The 20,093-nt window shown below is 42.2% G+C and overlaps 1 protein-coding gene across 2 annotated transcripts; it reads left to right on the plus strand.

The window, feature by feature from the left end:
* The first annotated feature begins 1,444 nt into the window (after positions 1 to 1,444).
* On the plus strand, positions 1,445 to 10,622 carry LOC116180760 (N(G),N(G)-dimethylarginine dimethylaminohydrolase 1). 2 transcript variants are annotated; one of them, XM_031500883.1, is made up of 5 exons: positions 1,445 to 1,874; positions 4,443 to 4,560; positions 4,608 to 4,705; positions 4,751 to 4,975; positions 9,601 to 10,622. In XM_031500883.1, exons 1-5 carry the CDS (start codon positions 1,614 to 1,616, stop codon positions 9,724 to 9,726), a joined length of 828 nt encoding a protein of 275 aa, XP_031356743.1. In that variant the 5' UTR covers positions 1,445 to 1,613; the 3' UTR covers positions 9,727 to 10,622. The 2 variants fall into 2 exon arrangements, with proteins under 2 accessions (XP_031356743.1, XP_031356744.1); XM_031500884.1 differs by having other exon boundaries at positions 1,449 to 1,874; positions 4,458 to 4,560.
* Positions 10,623 to 20,093: the final 9,471 nt, after the last annotated feature.

Consider the following 20,093-nt stretch of genomic DNA (forward strand, 5'->3'; position numbering starts at 1 on the left):
TAGTTATTTGATGAGGTACGCTTGAAAATTATCACGAGATTTTTTGAGAAAAAGGTCACACTCAAAGCTTGAGGAGTTACTTTCGAAGGAAGTTTACAGCAGACCCCTCGGGGCTACCTTCTCTTGCAATAATCCCATCAATCATCTATTGTGTCAAAATTTGTGCTGAACTCGTCTTCTCGTTTGGCAATTGTTTTAGAATTAATTGATTTGATAACGTTTTAGAACACTTCTGTGTTAATTCTAACCGAGTCGAAAGCGGGTTCGCCGTAAGTAAACTCGTCCTATCAATCCTTTACCGTCTCAAAATTTGTCTCGAACTCGTCTTCGACTCGTTCGGCAATTGTTTTAGAATTAATTGATTTGATAACGTTTTAGAACACTTCTGTGTTAATTCTAACCGAGTCGAAAGCGTGTCCGCCGTAGGTAGACTCGTCCTATCAATCCTTTACCGTTTCAAAATTTGTCTCGAACTCGTCTTCGACTCGTTCGGCAATTGTTTTAGAATTAATTGATTTGATAACGTTTTAGAACACTTCTGTGTTAATTCTAACCGAGTCGAAAGCGAGTTCGCCGTAAGTAGACTCGTCCTATCAATCCTTTACCGTCGCAAAATTTGTCTCGAACTCGTCTTCGATTCGTTCGGCAACTGTTTTAGAATTAATTGATTTGATAACGTTTTAGAACACTTGTGTGTTAATTCTAACCGAGTCGAAAGCGAGTTCGCCGTAAGTAGACTCGTCCTATCAATCATCTACTGTGTCAAAATTTGTGCTGAACTCGTCTTCGACTCGTTCGGCAATTGTTTTAAAATTAATTGAGTTGATAACGTTTTAGAACACTTCTGTGTTAATTCTAACCGAGTCGAAAGCGAGTTCGCCGTAAGTAGACTCGTCCTATCAATCCTTTACCGTCTCAAAATTTGTGCCGAACTCGCCTTGTTATGATTGATCTAGTAACGTTACATCTACTCTGCCAAACCTTGAACTCGCCTTCTCGCTCACTCATTTTAACATTTATTTATGCGGTACTTATTGCTGGCAAAAACCTGACCTGACAAATTTTCCTAGCGGTGGGAGATTTTTGAAGAAACCAAAGGCCGAGGATGTCGAACAGCCTACCATTCGAGACGAAAATTAAGCTTGGAGGTTAAAAAAGCGAGGAAACCAATCCAGAGAGACCCAGAAAGTTGATTGAACCAGAGAAACCGAGGACGCCAACGAAGACAGAGGAAGAGAAAGACGCCAAGGAAAGCGAGGAAGCTTTCCGTGCAAAACCAAAGAACTGAAGAGACCGAGTAGTCGGACAAATGTACTTACCAATTTGTACAGCCCCACTAAACAAATGTGCACGATGTGTTGCCTACCCTTGAGCAGTAACACGAATTCGTAATTTCAGCAACATTGTATTGATTTGAAACTTTCGAGGGTGTCTGTCGATTCACCCCTTCCGTTGCGTAAACATCGCCAGACGGAGCGTGAAGAATGATCTGTGAGGACGACGGAATGTCGCGATCTTCCCCCTTAAAAATACGGAAGTGGTATAATAGTCGACGAAACGGCTACAACGGCCAGTAGCAGTGGCACTCGCGCCGCGTTGCGTTCGTTACAAAAATGGCGTCGTTAAGATATACGCATGCCGTAGTGTGTAGACTGCCTCAGTCATTTAAATCGCACCACAACGAGGTCGACATGGACGAGGCGAAAAAACAGCACGAATCCTACGTGCGACTGTTGCGGGAGCTCGGCCTGGACGTCATCGAACTGCCACCTGATGAGGCTCTTCCCGATTGTGTCTTCGTCGAGGATACGGCGGTCGTTTGTAACGGGACCGCTTTGATCACAAGACCGGGGTCGGATCAGCGCGTCAAAGAGGTAATTGTAATTGCAAGTAGCGCTCCATTTAAACTAGGTCAATTTCTCGTCCGATTCTCTCAAGGTTCAATTTTTATTTATGCAAATCCGCCGCAACGCGATCGGGTTGAGTGAACCACGAGGACGTAAATTCCTAGAAGATGATCGTTATCGCCATCCTCAATTGATCGGAACCTACGCATTTTTTTTCGTTGACCTTTTCGTAATGGAGTCAAAGCGGTAATAATTAGATCATATGCGTAACCCCCTTACGCACGCACGCATATTTCGGTTGTGATACGAGCGGGCACAATCGATTTTGAAAAGTTTTCTCATCGTGCATTGTTTCGAAATTAAGGAAGCACCCCTTGTGTCTATTGTGTCTCGATCCCCTAGCGTTTTCTCCTCAGTCCTCGTCCGAAACCACTGAATCGCGCCAATGAAATTTGGTTGTTAGCAGTAGCAATCTAAGAGGTGTCTATGTTATTGTGTGGAGTGCCTCAAGGGTCAATAGCAGGGCCATTGGTGTTATTTAATTATTTAACATGCCACCTTCGGGGGTTAATTTAATTTAAATTAAATGTTCAATTTTCAAATTACGCCAGATTACAAAAAACTGTATATTGCTGAAAGAAAAACCTTTTCAAACATCCTTTTTAGTTTAAAATTTCGGAGAGGGTGGATATAATTCGTAGGCGGGAAGGGGAGTTGATAGTATTTTCATACTATAAATTACGAGATAAATTATCAAATTCAGAATAAAAATCGATCTGTTTCAGGTTTTTTTTAATAGTAGTTCTACAGGGTGGAAATTTTACCAATACCACCCAGCGCAAGGAAAAATCGATTACCTTGTCTTAAAAAACCATTCTAGATCAAATTTCCACCCCGTATACCTCGCTGTGTACACATAAACCGGTATATTAGGCGAGACTTTGAGACATTTCCATAGAACTAGACTAGACAGCATGTGGGAATCTGGAGGATATGGAATATCCCCAGCGCAAGGAGAAATCGATTACTTTTCTTAAAAAGACTACCATTCGGTGTTCTACACCAAATTTCCACCCTGTATACACATTAACCCTCGTATTAACCGGTCCGCATATTTGGCGAAATTTGAGATATTTCATAGAACTAGAGGAAACAATGTAGAACTGGGGCAGCGCGAGGAAACATCGATTACCTTTTCTTTAAAAAATTCATCTTTCGGTCTAGATCAAATTTCCACCCTATATACACATGGACCGGTCTGTATATTCGGTTTGAATTTTAGACATTTCCATAGAACTAGGCGAAATTATGTAGAATCGGGGGGGGGGGGGGGATCTGGGGGGTACTTAATACCCCCTTGCATATAATATACAACACGCAATAGATCATGCATAAGACAAAAATCCTACCTTGATAAGGCTGCCCTTCTGGAGTCTGTAACAAAGAATAAATTTACGTTAAACATCTGAAGGAAAAACAGGCAATTTTTGAAAAATTATTTAAAATTAGACAAGCAATAGTTGCATTAGTAGTCCAAAAGTTATTAAGTAACATACAATTGAGACTGACCCTTTAGCCTTATTGATTCGGTCTCGCCTAGGAAGAACCATAACCGAGAGAGACAGCACTACACTGGCTCACATTCTCCTGCTACTGGGATAATGTACATTGCAGTGGCGAAACCACTTCCTCTTGACCAATAGCTGAAAAGTGAAAAAACTAATGTTTACTAAAACCTTTGTACCTATGTGTCTTTTTTGATATACGCATTAAAAAAATCGGAAACACTGACAGTTCACGGTTTTCTAATTAAAAAAACCTAGGACCAAAAAATTGGTAAAATTCAGGCACCCTTTGTCAATGTCCTGATCAAAGGGTGCTTATGTTTAAAGAAACCAAAAAACGCTCGCCAAATGCACCAATTGGAATCAGGGGCGTAATTTTGTGACTATTCGCAAATTCGTATTTACCGGTTATTGGAACAACGTCGCGAAAATATAGGTAGTCATGCACAATTTGAAAACTCGCCCCTGCGTAACGTGCGATGGCCGCAGATCCCGCAAAAATCCACTTAACTTCACAAGTCGGGGCACTAACTGGCAACCGACTTACATTCAAAGATTCAATTGCCGTTGGTGTCGTACCCATCGACATATAGAGATGAACTGCGCGTGCCAATGCTAAGCGCGGATACTGCAGGTGAGAGAGAAGGGAAAACTAAGAGGCAATAGAGAGAGCTTCCACCTGTACCTTTCCTTATCAGCTCCAAATGGTGTTTACGTACACGAACTCTTTGAATTAAAATGATCGTGAGTACCTAATCTTTTTGAAGAAGAACGTATTTCAGGGGGGGGGTCTGGATGGTTCTTTCTTTTTCAAAACCGCTTAGACTTCCAGGTTCTCATGTTTTTGGAAAAGAACGTATTACCCGCGATATTACCGGGGGGTCTGGGATATGGAATACCCTCAAGTAGTAAGTACCCTCGGTAAAAGAGGTCTCGATAGTTCTTTCTTTCTCGCCCCTAGCACTCTCCTGATAGTCTTTGCGTCTTGCGAAAAATACGGCCCAATCAGTATGCTTGAGTATTAAAATAGTTAAACATATTGCAGGTCGAAACGATCCGCGTCGTTCTGAAGAAGGAGCTCGATCTTCCAATCATTGAAATGTCCGACCAGTCGGCGAAGTTAGACGGCGGAGACGTCTTATTTACGGGTGAGTACACGCTCATATCAAACGTTACGTAACCCTCGTTTCTGCAGGGCGCGAATTCTTCGTCGGCATCTCGGATTGGTCAAACGAGGCCGGCGCACGCGCCGTCGCCGCTTCGTTCCCCGAGTTTCCCTGTACACCGATTAAGGTTATTGGAAATAGTCACTTTTGAGTTGCTAATCGACCTTTGCAGGTGTCGAATAGGAAGCACCTCAAGTCTCTGATCACGGTCGGAGGACCGGATCTGCTGTGCGTCGGATCGAGCAAGGAGGCGCAGGAGGTTCTGAAGCGGATGGAGAGAGAGGCGACATTTTCGTACCAAACGCTAACGTTACCTGAAGATGAAGCGGCCAATGTGCTGTTTTTAAATGGAACTCTAATCCACAAAAGTTTGGAGGAGATACCGGAATCCTTTAAGGTACCTAGACACGATACTTCACTGTCATTCTAAAGAGGATGCCCACCAACACTTTCGTTTTGGGAAACAGGGAGAGAAACCAAAATGGCACTCCCTACATACAATTTAGACGATTAACAGACATGAAAGGGCGCGTACGTGGTACCAGCATTTAGATTAGGTATCAAAAACGGGGAGGGAAAGCAAAATGACATTCCAGACACTCAATTTAGACGGTTAGCAGACATTTCCGCTAATAAAATTACCAAAAGTGTAGACGGGTAGCTATGCTCAACAACTGGTGTCAAAGATGCGTATGTGATTTACTCCAGGCAATAAAAGTGTCAAAAAAGCGGACAGCATATTAAATACCCGCTTTAGTGTAAATGGTTTATTGCTCTTTTAACTAATTATGCAAAATTCACGTTAGTTTGATAACACTAACAACTGTTTACTAATGTATCTATGATTCAGCTACTCAATACACAACACTCCTCCCCTTCTAGTAGACACCACGAAATCTCGAAAACGACTGGGCATTCCGGCGTTCCTTTGTGGTCTTTGCATACCGGTTGTTACTGTCATATTTTCTTTTGTATCTCCTAATGCTGTCTCTACTGGTTCCTCCTCCTGAAGTCTGTTGTCATCAGTACGTAGATTGTCCGTTATGATTTCATCGGTCTCTGATGGTCCATTCATAACGTTTCTACGTAGATGGTCTACATGTCGCTTTTGTGTTTTTCCAATTTCATCCACCGTTTTGTAAGTCACTGGACCCAACTGCCTCACTATCTTCTCAGGTTGCCATCTTGAACCTTCCCCTCCGAATTTTCGGGCCATCACAGATGCTGACTGTTCAAACACTCTGGTTCTTTTAGATCCAGCTTCCATCATCTTCTCCTGCGTTTCTCGCACTTTTTTTGTAAAACTGGGCCGAAGCCAGGTCAAGACAAGTGCGTATTTTTCTTTTGAACATTAATTCAGACGGTGATGCTCCTGTTGTGGTTGTAGGCGTAATATGTTGGGTTATCAAAAATCGAGCGATTTTTACTTCCCAATCTCCCGTACTCAGTTTCTTTAAAGTTCTTTTGGTTTCTTGTACCATTCTTTCCGCTTGGCCATTTGACGCTGGGTGGTATGGTGAAACTCGAGTATGTCGGATTCCATTCTTCTTAGCCCAACATTCGAACTCTTCTGACGTAAACGAACTTCCATTGTCACTTACAATTACCTCTGGAATTCCATGAGTTGCGAAAATTCCACGTAATGCTTGAATGGTGCATTTAGATGATGTAGACGGAACTCTTTTTACCTCTAACCATTTACTATAAGAGTCAACAATAATTAAAAATTGTTGTCCACAAAATGGTCCTGCGTGGTCTATATGTATTCGACTCCAAGGAATCTCACTCCATTCCCATGGGTGTATAGCTGCTTTAGCAGGCATCTTCATTTGTAATTGGCACTCTTGGCATTGTCTTACAGCACTTTCAATGGCTTGATCTATTGACGGCCACCAAACATAGGATCTTGCCAGTGCCTTCATTCTTACTACTCCTATGTGTGCCCCATGAAGAACTCTCAGCACTCGTTCCTGGATTTTCGGCGGAATCACTACTCTCGTACCCCATAGTATGCAATTCTTGTAAATTGATAACTCATTCTTTCTAACCTTGAAAGGACGTACTTCATCTTCCGCTAATCCCTCTTCCAACTTATTCGGCCAGCCCAATTGTATAAACTCCCGGATCCTGCTAAGAACTGGATCTCTTCCTGTTAATTCTGCAACTTTCTCGTCGTTTAAAGGTATTTCGGGCATATTCTCCATCATGAGTACTTCGCCAATATGTTCTACACCGCCGAGATCAACTTCTGTAGACAATGGTATGCGGCTCAGAGCATCCGCGTGACTTATGTCTTTACCTGGCCTATGTATTAGCGAATAATTATAATTACTAAGAAATAATGCCCAGCGCACTAATCTCGGAGATGACATCTGTGGAACCTGAATGTTCTCGCTCAATATTCCTAGAAGCGGCTTGTGGTCCGTAATGATGTCAAATTTCCGTCCATAGCAATAATTATGAAACTTTTTAACTCCCGCAATTATTGCCAGAGCTTCCTTGTCCAATTGGCTGTACCTGCGCTCTGTCTGGTTTAATGTTTTTGAATGAAACGCGATGGGAGCTTCCCTACCATCTTCTTCCACATGACTCAGTACTACTCCAATTGCCCAAGGAGAAGCATCGCACGAAAGTCTTAAAGTTTTCTTTGGGTCATAGTGAACCAGCAATTGTTCCGACGAGAGCAACTCCTTGACCTTTTCAAATGCTTGTTGGTGTCTTCTTGTCCACTTCCACGGAACGTTCTTGTCCAGAAGTCGATGCAAGCATTCAGCAACATTCGCTTTATTTTTTAGGAATCCGTGATAGAAATTTAACAATCCCAGAAATGATTGTAATTCCCGTTTGCAAGATGGTATAGGCGCATTTTTAATATCTTGAACTTTGTCAACCGTAGGACGTACTCCCTTTGCGTTGATGAAAAATCCCAAAAATTCAATGCCCGTAGTCCTAAAAACACATTTAGATTTCTTTAGTTTCAGTCCATCTTCTGCAAATCGGCGTAAAATTTCTTCGATCCTTTCACACAGTTCCTCATCGTTTTCCGCGGCAACCAAAATGTCATCGAAGTATGGAAAACATCCCGGAATTCCTGCCAAACGATTGTTAATGAAACGTTGAAAGATCTGCGGTGCCACCTTGATTCCGAAACAGAGTCTGTGGACCGTATAGGTACCTCTCTGAGTGATTATGGGCTGTAACTTTGCTGAATCCTCATCCACCTTTAATTGTTGATATGCCTGAGCCATATCCAATTTTGCGAATACCTTAGCTCCATTCAACGCAGTTAAGATTTCTTGAGTAGACGTCATCGGGTATGGATCATCCTGAAGAGCCCGATTAAGTGTACATTTATAGTCGGCACAAATCCTAATAGTTCCATCTCCCTTTACTACCGGCACTATTGGTGTCGTCCATGTAGGGTTATCACACGGTTTCAAAATCCCCTGTCCTATTAGTCTTTCAATTTCCGCATCAATTTTGGGCCGTAGTGCAAAAGCCACATTACGCGCCTTTAAACGAATGGGTCGTATTGAAGGATCTACTTGGAGATTTACCGGTAGCCCTCGAAAAGTACCGAGACTGTTATTGAACACCTCACTATACTTTTGTAAAACCTTCTCTAGTTTAATGTCCACCACCGATACAGAGTTCATTGACAGTCTGATACCTAACTCTGCGAACCAATTTCGTCCTAATAAACTAATGTTATCGCCCTTCGTCACTACTAATGGCAAATTTTTAACATGTTTATTAAATACTACGCGCACCAAGCATTCGCCCAGAATCCCAATGCCCTTCTTTTGCCAGTCCCGTAAAGTTAATTTAGTATCCTTTAATCGCGGTTTGTTATGGGGGAATAGTTTTTCAAAACATGATTGTGCCATCACTGTAAAACTAGCACCCAAATCTACTTCAAATTCACATTCCCTGTCATTAACAGATAACAAAACCCGATATGGCACTTCACCTCAACCGATATTGTGAAGTCCTGGAACAGTATCGTCGTCGGATACATCGCTGTCAGTACTAACATTTGATTTAACTAAATATTGTCCGCTCTTATTTGCTTTATTGATTTTACCTACCCTTTTACTTCCGCTTGTTTCGTTATCTTTAGCAAGATTCTTCTTCATCAAACAAGCACGCTCTAAATGCCCCTTCTTTGAACAGAATCTGCACTCAGCATCCTTCCAACGACACGTCAATGGGTCATGATTAGCTATGCACCTCCAACATTTTGTGGTATTCAACTCCTTAGAATGTTCCATTTTGTTAATAGTAGCACTATCTGGAGCTCTTCGCAATTCCACTAGCTGGCAGGCTGCATTTTCGGCCGCTATCGCTTTATCAATTGCCATTTGAAACGTCAATTTTGCTTCCGTCAATAAGCGTCGCTGAAGCGATTCATCTCGCGCACCACACACGGTACGGTCTCGAATTTGGTTTTCAAGATCATTGCCATAATTGTACAAACCACCAATTTTGCGAAGTTCGGCAACCCACGCGGAAATTGATTCAGCCTCTTTTTGATGCCTTCGATTAAATAAAAACCTCTGTACGATTTCCGATTGTTTAGGATTAAAATGGGTAGTCAACAAATCAATAATGCGGTCGAAAGTAGTGTCGGCAAATTCATTTGGTATGCACAAACTTCGCGCTATCTGAAAAGTTTGGTCACCACAAATGCTTAAGAAAACCGCACGCTTCTTATTCGCATCCGTTATTCCATTTGCTTCCAAATAAAAATTGACCCGTTGTATGTACACAGTCCATGTTTCCGGCGCTGCTACATTAAATTGTTCAATACTTCCCAATCCTAAGGAAGCCATTGGTGTTTGATCCTCGTCGCCAATATTAAATACCCGCTTTAGTGTAAATGGTTTATTGCTCTTTTAACTAATTATGCAAAATTCACGTTAGTTTGACAACACTAACAACTGTTTACTAATGTATCTATGATTCAGCTACTCAATACACAACACAGCACTTTGTCAAAATTAACAATTTGATTGATTTCAGGTGTTCGCCGACAAGATTGACTACCCGAGAAGATCGATGAATTTCTCTCAGCTGTCAAAAGGTTCGAGTGGACTTACCTCAAGCTGTTTACTAGTGAAACGCCTACGGCACATGCGCAATCTGTAGTTTTATAAGAACTTGACTTTACTAAGAACATGAACATGTTCGAACAGAACTGATAGAATGTGTAATATGCAAATAACCAAATGTTCAATTTGACGCGACGTTTATATATTTATTTTTTATATATTCTATTACTTCTTTCCGTTACGCATCTAATGCTTTATTATACGATGAACTCATCAAAGTAGCTTAAATCTAATCATGACAATATTTGAAAGTAGCGAGAGGTGGAGGAGGACTATACAACTGTTGAAGTTTGCTTTTAACGCATCAAATGTACAAAGAAGATATCTAATATTTTGACATTAAATGTTTCGTTCCATCGCCAGAAGGCGGGACCAAATTAAGTATTTGTAATTAGTTTTAGTCGTAGGCGCGCGTTCTTAGTACGCACGCGCGATTGTTCCAATTGATAACGCCACAAAGTTTTTTGTTTTGAAACAAAATGTGATCACCCTGAATGTCGATGTTCATTCCACCTTGCACCTTTACTTTCCTACGAGGGGTGCACCACTTTGGTGCAACTGCAGCGAATGCGAAATATTTGGTCATGTGTTTCGAAAATGCCATAAGCTTCCGAGCATTTCCGAAGAGAAAATTTTGGATAGGTTGAATAATGTAGAAATGTGGAGTGTTTTAGAAATTTTGGAAACATTCAGCAAATTATGTAAACGTCTAGAAATGGAAAAACAGAACACAATGAGATGAGTGATGGACCCCTCACACTAAATGTTGAATGTGATTCGATGCTTTTAAGTTTTATTATGACGCAAGAGATTTTTCAGGGAACCTTAATTGTTAAGCGTAATTTTAAAAATAGCTTTAAAAATGTGAAAACTGTTGTGATTTGTATCTCTGTTAACTTTAAAAACAATAAATCGATGTCTATGTGAAACTAATTTTAGAATTACAGAATTTTATATACAACTCATTTTATACAGGGTGCCCACTAGATATGGAATATAGCAAATTATCTGTAAATAACGACTACAGAAAATGTTCTATATAAAATTTCCCATAGGCGGCATTCAGATGGAATCGTGATGCAAGAAGAGGTTTTAACAGCCAAGGTCGATGTCCACCTTCAGAAGCGGTGCATACCCACAACACTTATGATTCATCCAGAGTTGAAGGACCAGAAAACCCTTTTTGACTGCGATTTTATAGAAGACGCTGGAGTCGTGCTAAACGTAGCCCAGAAATGCTGGTATTTCTATCCCAACGCCACCTTTCAGTACTTCGACGAGGAAGGGCTGTACTAAATTCCAAATCTGGAATCCAGTCAACACGAATCTACTCAATCTTTGCTAAGGGAACGCGAAGAAGTTTTTCGAGAAGAGAGAGACCCGACGGAGTACGCCTTGCACCGCATCGTCGCCAACGATCACGCAGCCTGCAGCCACGAAAGAGTTCCTACGCAAGGCATTAGATTATCTACTGTCCCGAGGTGTTATAGACCCGACACATATCTCATGCACCGTTTGGACGAACTATTACAATTTTCTGTCTGTCTGTCCACAATAGACTTACAGTCAGAGGACTGGCAGGTGCCGATTGCCAGGGATGACCGAGATTAAACGGAATTTTTTTTTATTTTTTAGGATGCCGTTCGGACTCGCGGAATGCCCCTGGGACATTTATGCGTTTGATGGACCGATTTCGTTCGGGTTTTGGAAACATTTGAACAACACTTAGACGATCTTCGTGCCGTATTCGCCAGACTACGCCCGCGGAGAGAAAAGTGCGTGTTCGGTCGGCACTCCATACAGTATCTAGGCCATGCAATCACACCTCGGGGTGTACAAATCGATCCTGAAAAGGTATCCGCCATTCAGAACTTGTCGAGTTCGTGTGATAAAACCAAGGTTCAAAATTTTGTCCAAACCTGTTTCTGGTATAAGAAGTTTCTATTTCGAACTCCTTTGGTGAATGACTGTAGAAGTAGATCTGTTCGAGTTACTGAATGCGGTGAAAGACTGTCTGCGCCAAGCCTGGTAAAGGGTCCTCATCTTGGAGGGCCAGGACGTCAGTCTCGGGTTCGCCTTGAATGATACACGCATCTTGCTCGGACACCTGGAAATCAGAAAGGGAGAGTAAAGGGACCACGATGATGAGCTACCCACGCCGCCACGTTGAGACGAGCATGCGCTGGAGAAGTGCGACTACACCCAGACGAGATACAACCGCTGCTAGGGGACCGAGAGCTGCTAAGGCTGCAAGGAGATTTCTTAGACTTCTCCCTGAGAGGGTGGCAAAAACTGTAACCAAATGAGTTACGATACCCAATATGAGGACGAAATCCCGAACGAGGGGCGAGTTATCTATCTCAGGGGCGAGATTCTGCTAATAAAAACTCGTCGGTTTAGAATCGATTTGTGAAATCAACAGATTTGTTGCAACATTGAATTTGCCCCACAAGGTCACGTAATTTTACACCTTGCTCTTGACAGAAGAATTTGATTGCACCAAGTGTATTTCACTCTTGCTACCTGCTTAGGTATCGTAAACTTGTTTTGCCCAACTTGGATTTATTAATCAATGGTCAAGTCTGTTGAATAGTTGCATTTGACATTGCATCAATTTTACTTTATACTAATATTTTGTCACAACATGTTTCATTGTTTTGTTGGCCCTTGCACTATTTGGTATGGAATACCCCACAGTAAAGAAAAACTCAATTACCATTTCCTTACAGGCATTACCACCACCAGACCATTCGTATAAGTAAACAATTGATATGTTGGGGGGTATTCCACCCCCCCCCCGGCACTACGTTCGATGGCATCTTACGGAAAACTGTACCTACTGAGAGTGGTGAAGCAGACGGTTTGGGAGAAGACTTTAATACCGGTGGGTCTAGGCCCTAGGGGATATTGAATACCCCCCAGCAAGGAAAAATTCAATGATCATTTCCCTACAATCATCATTATTACCCTCGTTATCATCATGAGATGATTCGTAGAAATGAACTATTCGTATGCTGGGGGGGGGGTATTCCATACTCCCCAGACCCCTCGGTGGTATGTTCGATGGCGTCTTAACGAAAACTGTACTGAGAGTGGCGAAGCACACGGTTTTGGGGGAGAATTTAACACCGGGGGGATCTGGAGAGTATGGAATACCCCACAGTAAAGGAAAACTCAATGATCATTTCTCTACAATTATCATTATCACCATGAGATGATCCATATAAATTAATTATTCGTATGCTGGGGGGTAGTCAATACCCCCCAGAGGTATGTTCCATGGCGTCTTATTTAACGAAAACTGCACTGAGAGTGGCGAAGCAGACGGTTTTGGGGGAGAATTTAACACCGGGGGGTCTGGGGAGTGTGGAATACCCCACAGTAAAGGAACACTCAAAGACGATGATCCATATAAATTAACTATTCGTATGGTGGATGGGGGGGGGGGAGGTATTCCATACCCCAGACCCACTGGAGGTATGTTCGATGGCGTCTTAACGAAAACTGTACTGACAGTGGCGAAGCAGACGGTTTTGGGGGAGAATTTAACACCGGGGGGGTCTGGGGAGTGTGGAATACCCCACAGTAAAGGAAAACTCAATGACCATTTCTCTAAAATTATCATTATCACCATGAGATGATTCCTATAAATTAACTATTCGTATGCTGGGGGGGGTAGTTTGTACCCCCCAGAGGTATGTTCCATGGCGTCTTAACGAGAACTGTACTGAGAGTGGCGAAGCAGACGGTTTTGGGGGAGAATTTAACACCGAGGGGTCTGGGGAGTGTGGAATACCCCACAGTAATGGAAAACTCAATGACCATTTCCCTACAATTATCATTATCACGATGAGCTGATTCGTATAAATTAACTATTCGTATGATGGGTGGGGGTATTTTTTGCGGCAGCGGAAGTGTCGGCCAATCAGAGCGCACCTTGCCACATTTGAAAATTTCCGTTATGCTTCCGCTAGCAGAATTTCCGCACTTGTGGCAGCACTGGCCGCGGAAGCAGAGGTCACTAATTCGTATGGCAGATATTGAGTTTGAAATTTTTGCTTTTAGCGAACTGAATCTAATTGGGTAGCATTACAATACAGGGTGGTGTACGAAAATACACGAGGGTATTTAACGATATTGGGATGTAAAGTATATTACTGGGTCAAAGCGCAAAGCGGGTCACTGGGTCAAGATGTGAGTCCGCCCCTGTTTGCAGTTTTGCGATGGACGCAGGCCCCGAAATTCCACTTGGTGGCCCACTTATTGCATTCACGTAGTATCCTGTTATCACGATATCAGTTGCATTGGAAACAATGCAAAATAACTAAGTCTACGTAGAGTTCACGTAGGTACGTTACAAGAAAAAAAACGTAAACAAAGCAAGCCGTGCCGTCATCATCCCTTATTTATTAGTATACTATAGCAGTAAGAAATCGTTTTGTTGCGGACTAAGGGTTGTTAATTTCGCTTAATTATTAAGCAATTACGTCACGGATTGATGTGAATTTAACAAGAAATGTTGAATAGAGTGGGTAGAGGGGGGCAAGCTTCAAAGGACAATTTAAATGCTAATTAATTGTGCGCATGCATTAATTATCAAATGAAAAAAGTACACTTACCTTTGGAAAGCTGTTCCAGTGTAGGTTTAGGTGGATGCGATTCCTGGAACAAAATGCGTTTATTTAGAGCGGACTGTACCCAACCGTCGCCATTGGAAAACGGAACACGATTTTAATGGCAATTCGTACATTTGTTGATGGCAACATTGAAAACTCACCCTGTGCCCTTACGTTCAACAAGGAAGGCCACGGACGAAAATTAAGGACATATAAGCCACAAGTTCCTGCCGTGGATGCGATTCCTGGAACAAAATGCGTTTATTTTAGCTGTGCTGTACCTAAGCGACGCCACCGGTGGAAAATGGAACGCGATTTGAACACGATATTTGCAACTCGTATTTGTTGATGCCTACATTAAAAACTTACCCCCTGCCCTTATGTTCAGCCTCCATCGACAAAGAGGAGGGCCACGAAAATAAAACAAACAACAATTAAGCGACAACCCGTTCGCTTCTAAATGCACAACGCAACTGAAACAACTCGCAGGTTAAGGCCTCGCTCTGATTGGCTGCCGAACGATAAAATGCACATGCACCGGTTCTTATCAGCTCTAGACGGTGTTTACCAATTCCAGTAATTTTTGTTTTTGAAAACTGAACACTGAAAGGCAGGAGTCGGGTACCTGGCTACACGTGGCAGAAATGCTGCCTTTCCTGGAAAGCTCACTCCCCCTTCCTTTCGGGCTAAATGTTTATAATTATTTCCACTCCCCTGTCCCAACTTCAAAATTAAAACGCCGATTTACACATTATCTTACTTTAATTTTATTGTTTACCTACATTAGAAAAGAAAATTTGGAGTAAACCAAATCCCTCCCCTCTCTCCATGCACGTAATTTTATAAGAGGCGCGTTATTTAAAAGATTTTTGAAAATAACATGCACGCCACCCTAAGCGACAGGGTCGGACGAAGCTTCTGCAAATTTAAAAGTTCAAAATTGTGATGTTCAAGGCCGGACCGGACAAGCGAGATCACGAGATGCATGGGCTCTTCGTCGGAGCTCACTTTAAATAGTCCTCTTTCATTTAGTTTATTAGTAATCAAACATTTTTTTCCAAATAAACCAATCCAAGACGTTTTGTATAAAAGCTCCGTCCCCAAATGTCCCAAAATTTGCACGTTAGTAAAGGGAGGTACCTGTTGCACTGGGGTGAAAACACTTTTTTTGACGGAAATACACGTTTTGAAGCACCAGAACTGTTCAATGCTCAACTGTTAATAAATATTTAAAAAAACCCATGAAGGATTTTTAAAAGCTCTTGAGGACTTTTTGAAGGTCGTTTGGAGACTTTTTGAGCATTTTCCTTTAGAATATTACATACTGTTGAGGATATTTACGTACTCCTAGATTACTAAAAGCTCTTAAAGATTCTAATTAAGAGGACTTTTTTTGGAAAAGTCTGGATCTTCCTTTCCCTAGGGACTAGGGAGTATTCTATACCGGACCGCTAGTCCCTCCGGGTTTCCGCCAAAGTACTGGAAATCTATAGGATCCTCATGGTGTTTTTTTTGGAAATGATCACCCAATGCTTCCTTTCTAGGGGGCATTCTATACCTTCATGTTACGTTTTTCCAAAACTGTCTAAAGTCATAAGGATTTTCACCCAAAATGTTCAAAGTCTCCAGGATCCTCATGAATATTTTTCGAGAGTAATATCGGATCCTCCTTTCTTCCTGGTGGTATTCCATACCCCCAAAAACCCTTCAGATGCTACGTTTCCTCCATAATGTTCGAACTCCTCAAAAGTCGCACTCAGGTTTTTTTCGGGGAAGTGCTACCAGATCCCCGAAACCTGCAGGATCTCCATCATCTATCTATTCACAGGCGATCCCGATCGGGCAGGACTTAGGCACAACAGAGGCCTATTGCACCTGCCCCCTTTCTTTTGCAACTACGTCCAGAGCTGTTCCTCTCAATAAAGGATAGTCTTTGATCCTGGCTCTGACAGCGGAGGGAGCAATTCCTAGGGCCCGATGAAGACCCCACCACTGCCTTCACGAGCCAGCTCTTCCTCCTATTCCGCAGTACGCTGACACCTAGAGCAAGCTTACATTAAGGTAGTCCTTCACCTCACCCAGACCTCTTAGTCGTCCCCTGTAAATCCAAGGTTCCCGTATGAGGCTTGTTTGCTATACAGCAAGTTGACGGCTTACAGGTCACCCACTTACTGCTCTGTAAGAAGGTTACCTTATTCATCACTGATGTACTAGGTTCCCCCTTCCTTTAGCGATGCCGACGGCCGAGCCCCCTCCCGTCGCAACGTCACTGAGTCTCGCTGCTCCCCTACCTGGCGCAGCCGAAGCTCTCACTTTCGTCACACAAGTGATGCGTCGGAGCCGTCCCCTCGTCTGTCTGAGAGTTCTGCCTCTGGAGTGCCCGATAGGATTCCTCATCGACACGAAAAGCGGGTAGGATTCTACCAGGCTCCTCCCTGCGGAAGTATGTCCTCCATAGAATCGTCGTAAAACCAGGATTTTGCCTCTGGACGCACTTCAAGATGGGGGCCGAGTCATCCTGGGGCCCGTATAATACAGCCATTACTTTGGTTACCCTAGGGACCTGCCTCTGAACCTTCAGAGACGCGCCATCTCAGAGCCTTAATAAGACGGACGGTCCAGCGGAACCCTGTCAGTTAAAGAAAGGACCCCAAACCACAATGCACCTCCACTGAGGCTCAGTGATGTCCACCTTCGGGTGTGATACCGGAACGATGGCAACCCTGAGCCTCGCCGCAGCGACTTGCTTATAGGTTCGCAGTGCACTCGCAACTTTGGGTGCTCCAGAACCTCTAGACTTCTCAGGCTGCCCTGAGTCAGGTCCTGGAGTGCTTCCCTCCGATATGAGAGTTTGGTCCCTGACGTCGGGTTCCCCCCCTGAGCCAACGACTCAGACACAGACTGAGTGTTTTCTTTATATAGGGCATTCCATATCCCCAAACCTCCCGGAGTTACGTTTCCCCCCACAAACTTTCGAAATGTGTTTGGGGGTATGTAATATCCCCCAGGCAAAGAAGAGTGAGTGGCCCTTTCTTAAAAAACCTGCGTGAGGATGTTTAAGATTTCGAACATTTTGGGGGGAATGGAGGAAATTGTAGTGGTCTGAGTGGTATGTAATACTCTCCACGCAAGAAAAAAAAAACCCAGTGATCCTTTCTCAAAAACACTAGTGGCATCCGGGGGTTAATTTATTTTAATTTAATGATGTAATACGGGAATAACCCCAAAAGCACAAACATATTTCGGTGTACATTTTCAAAGTACTACAAAAAATAAAAATAACTGTATTTTAAACTAAATTTTAATAACATTAAACCTTTGAACATTGTGGGAGCATGGGGAAAGTACAGTACCGAAGGGTGTGGTGGGTTATGCTCCCCCCCAATCCTGAAAAAAAGAAGATCCGGTGATCCTTTCTCAAAAAAACAAAAAGTACCTATATTGAACATATTGGGTGAGAACATAGTAGAACTCGGTGTGCCCCCCCCCCCCGCAACTCTCGTTGTAATGTTTTTCCTCAATTCTCCTTTTCTGATATGATATTAGACGCCCCCTCTTCCTCCAAAATAATAGGTAATTTGTGTACACCTTACAAGCGATCAGTTTTGCAGTGGGCGGCAATGATTGATGTGACTGTTTTTATACTAGAAGAGCCGTGAATGTGTGGCGATCGTCATAACTGGAAAGTTACCTAACACCGTGAAAGAGCTCATGCAGGGTGGCTCTTGAACAGATCGATAGGTGGCGCGGTAGCCATGGCACCTCCGTTAACTCGAAAAGATCGAGATTGTTCCATTTAAAAATAGAAAGAGAGCGAACCTTGATGGGCGAGGACGTCAAATGGATCTCATCAGGGCATGGGGCTTGAACCCTCGACGTATTGTATAACCAAAAATTTATTTTGAGCAATGGTTTCTGCCGCTAGGATGAGCAAAACGGCTTCTTCACTACCTCATTTACCATTATATGATTTATTTAATGTTTTACATTCAATATATAATTAACATAAGCGTATTTTGTATGGAAGAAGGTCCCTATAACGCGCAGCACCTTTTCATATCTTCAAAAACCCCAGCACAGATGCCACTGAAAAGCAAGAAGGAATAATGTCAATTAAATTATTCAACAATTTGTGCCAGTGAAAGCAGTCAGCGTCTTTTTAGTGCCATTTTATTATGACACCAGACGAAGCAGGTGCCCAATATCTTACTAAAGAAAAAGAAGTGCGAGTGCAGTAACAGCCATTGGTACATTTTCCTGCTACTATGCCAATTAATACCAGTAGTAGAGTGGCCACGATCATTAGCTTAATCATGTTGAATTCTGCATATGGGCATTTAACGTTTGCCCAAGTTATAGTTTTATAGCACATTCAAGAGGCGGAATCTTATCGAATTTTGTTGATAACGGAGATTATCTTACCTGGACTCTGCTGTTGAAGTGTTTGTTACTAACATTTGTTTTTGTTTTGGTTTTCATAGGTGCAAGCAAAATTAATTAAAAAACGTAGGGTGCTTTTCTTGAAAGTGAAATAACTTTCAACTTTCACTTTCAGTTGAAATTTTAGGGCTGCGAACTCTAACATTGGACATTAAAAATCAATGTTTTGATGGTCATCTGTGTCGAAAGGCGTAAAAGCAGATTATTGCAACTGCTCATAAATAAAAGAGACACATGTTATGAAATCAAATCGAGGGTGGTTCTTATGATGTAGTTAAATTAATATGCCGCGGCTGTTCGTCGGTTCACAATCCTCATCTGGCTTTTATTAAAGGTTAACGGTTCTTATGTTAATATCGGCTTTGCTATAAGAGAACACATTTTAATATTTTTTTTTTACTTACTTACGACTTATTGTTGTTTTTTATCTACCATCTACTACCAGAAATATTCAAACTTTACTTATAAATCGTATGTGTATACTAACTTAGTGTCAAATGAATCACCGCTAGGTGCTAAAAGAAAATTGCTTATATTTTTACACACACTATGTACAATAAAGATACAGCGAACTGCAATATGTGAATACATATGTACCATCTGCATCCGCCAGTTCTTTTCTTAAAGTCAAAATAACTTAAAAACCATAAATGGTAGATATCAACATGTGGATATCAAATGAACTGAAATCACGTAGAATCTAAAAATGTAATAAAAAATAGGGGGTGCCATTTAAAATAACGAAGTTACTAGCCACTTCCGGTATTTCCGGATGTGCGTCCATTTTGAAAATATTTTATATCGATTCGGCCTTCGGAGTAACTCCTAAGTACAAATTTTTAAAAACCTACCTATTTTACTTTCCCAGAAACGTTTAACAAAAGCTCCCAAAAAAACACCCTGTATAGTGTTTCTGAAACACAATAATGGGGCAAAGATTTTTGTTTACGGTTCATTTTAGCGCATGATGAAAGGTACGATGTAGTAGAAAAAACGTTAACTTTTGAAAACGTTAAGTTAGCCCCCTCCCCACTTTTTAAAATTTTTTTATGGTTTAACCGTAACGGCGCTAGCTTTAATTCAAGTGGCGCAATTGAGCGCATAACCAAATGTATCAGGTGACCTAGTTACAAGCGACAAAATACGTACTGGGGGGGCTACGTTCACTTGGCCCCCCCCAAATCTTTTTTCGGATTTCTAAAAAACGATAATGGCGCAAGAGTTATTATCGGTGGCGCATATGAGCGCATTAATTTTAAAATAATACGACTATCAAATCTCTCAGTGGGGGGGGGGGGCTAAGTTAATGGACCCCGAAGAATGACCTTGCCCTACGGATTCCAAGCGA

This window comes from Photinus pyralis, unplaced genomic scaffold, assembly GCF_008802855.1.
Source record: "Photinus pyralis isolate 1611_PpyrPB1 unplaced genomic scaffold, Ppyr1.3 Ppyr1.4_LG9, whole genome shotgun sequence".
Taxonomy (NCBI): Eukaryota; Metazoa; Arthropoda; class Insecta; order Coleoptera; family Lampyridae; genus Photinus; species Photinus pyralis.

Coding starts and splice junctions, on each gene's coding strand:
- LOC116180760 (XM_031500883.1), top strand. CDS start 1,614: ATGGCGTCGTTAAGATATACGCATGCCGTAGTGTGTAGACTGCCTCAG. Junction 4,561..4,607: donor CGGAGACGTCTTATTTACGG/GTGAGTACACGC, acceptor TCGTTTCTGCAG/GGCGCGAATTCTTCGTCGGC. Junction 4,706..4,750: donor TTCCCTGTACACCGATTAAG/GTTATTGGAAAT, acceptor CGACCTTTGCAG/GTGTCGAATAGGAAGCACCT.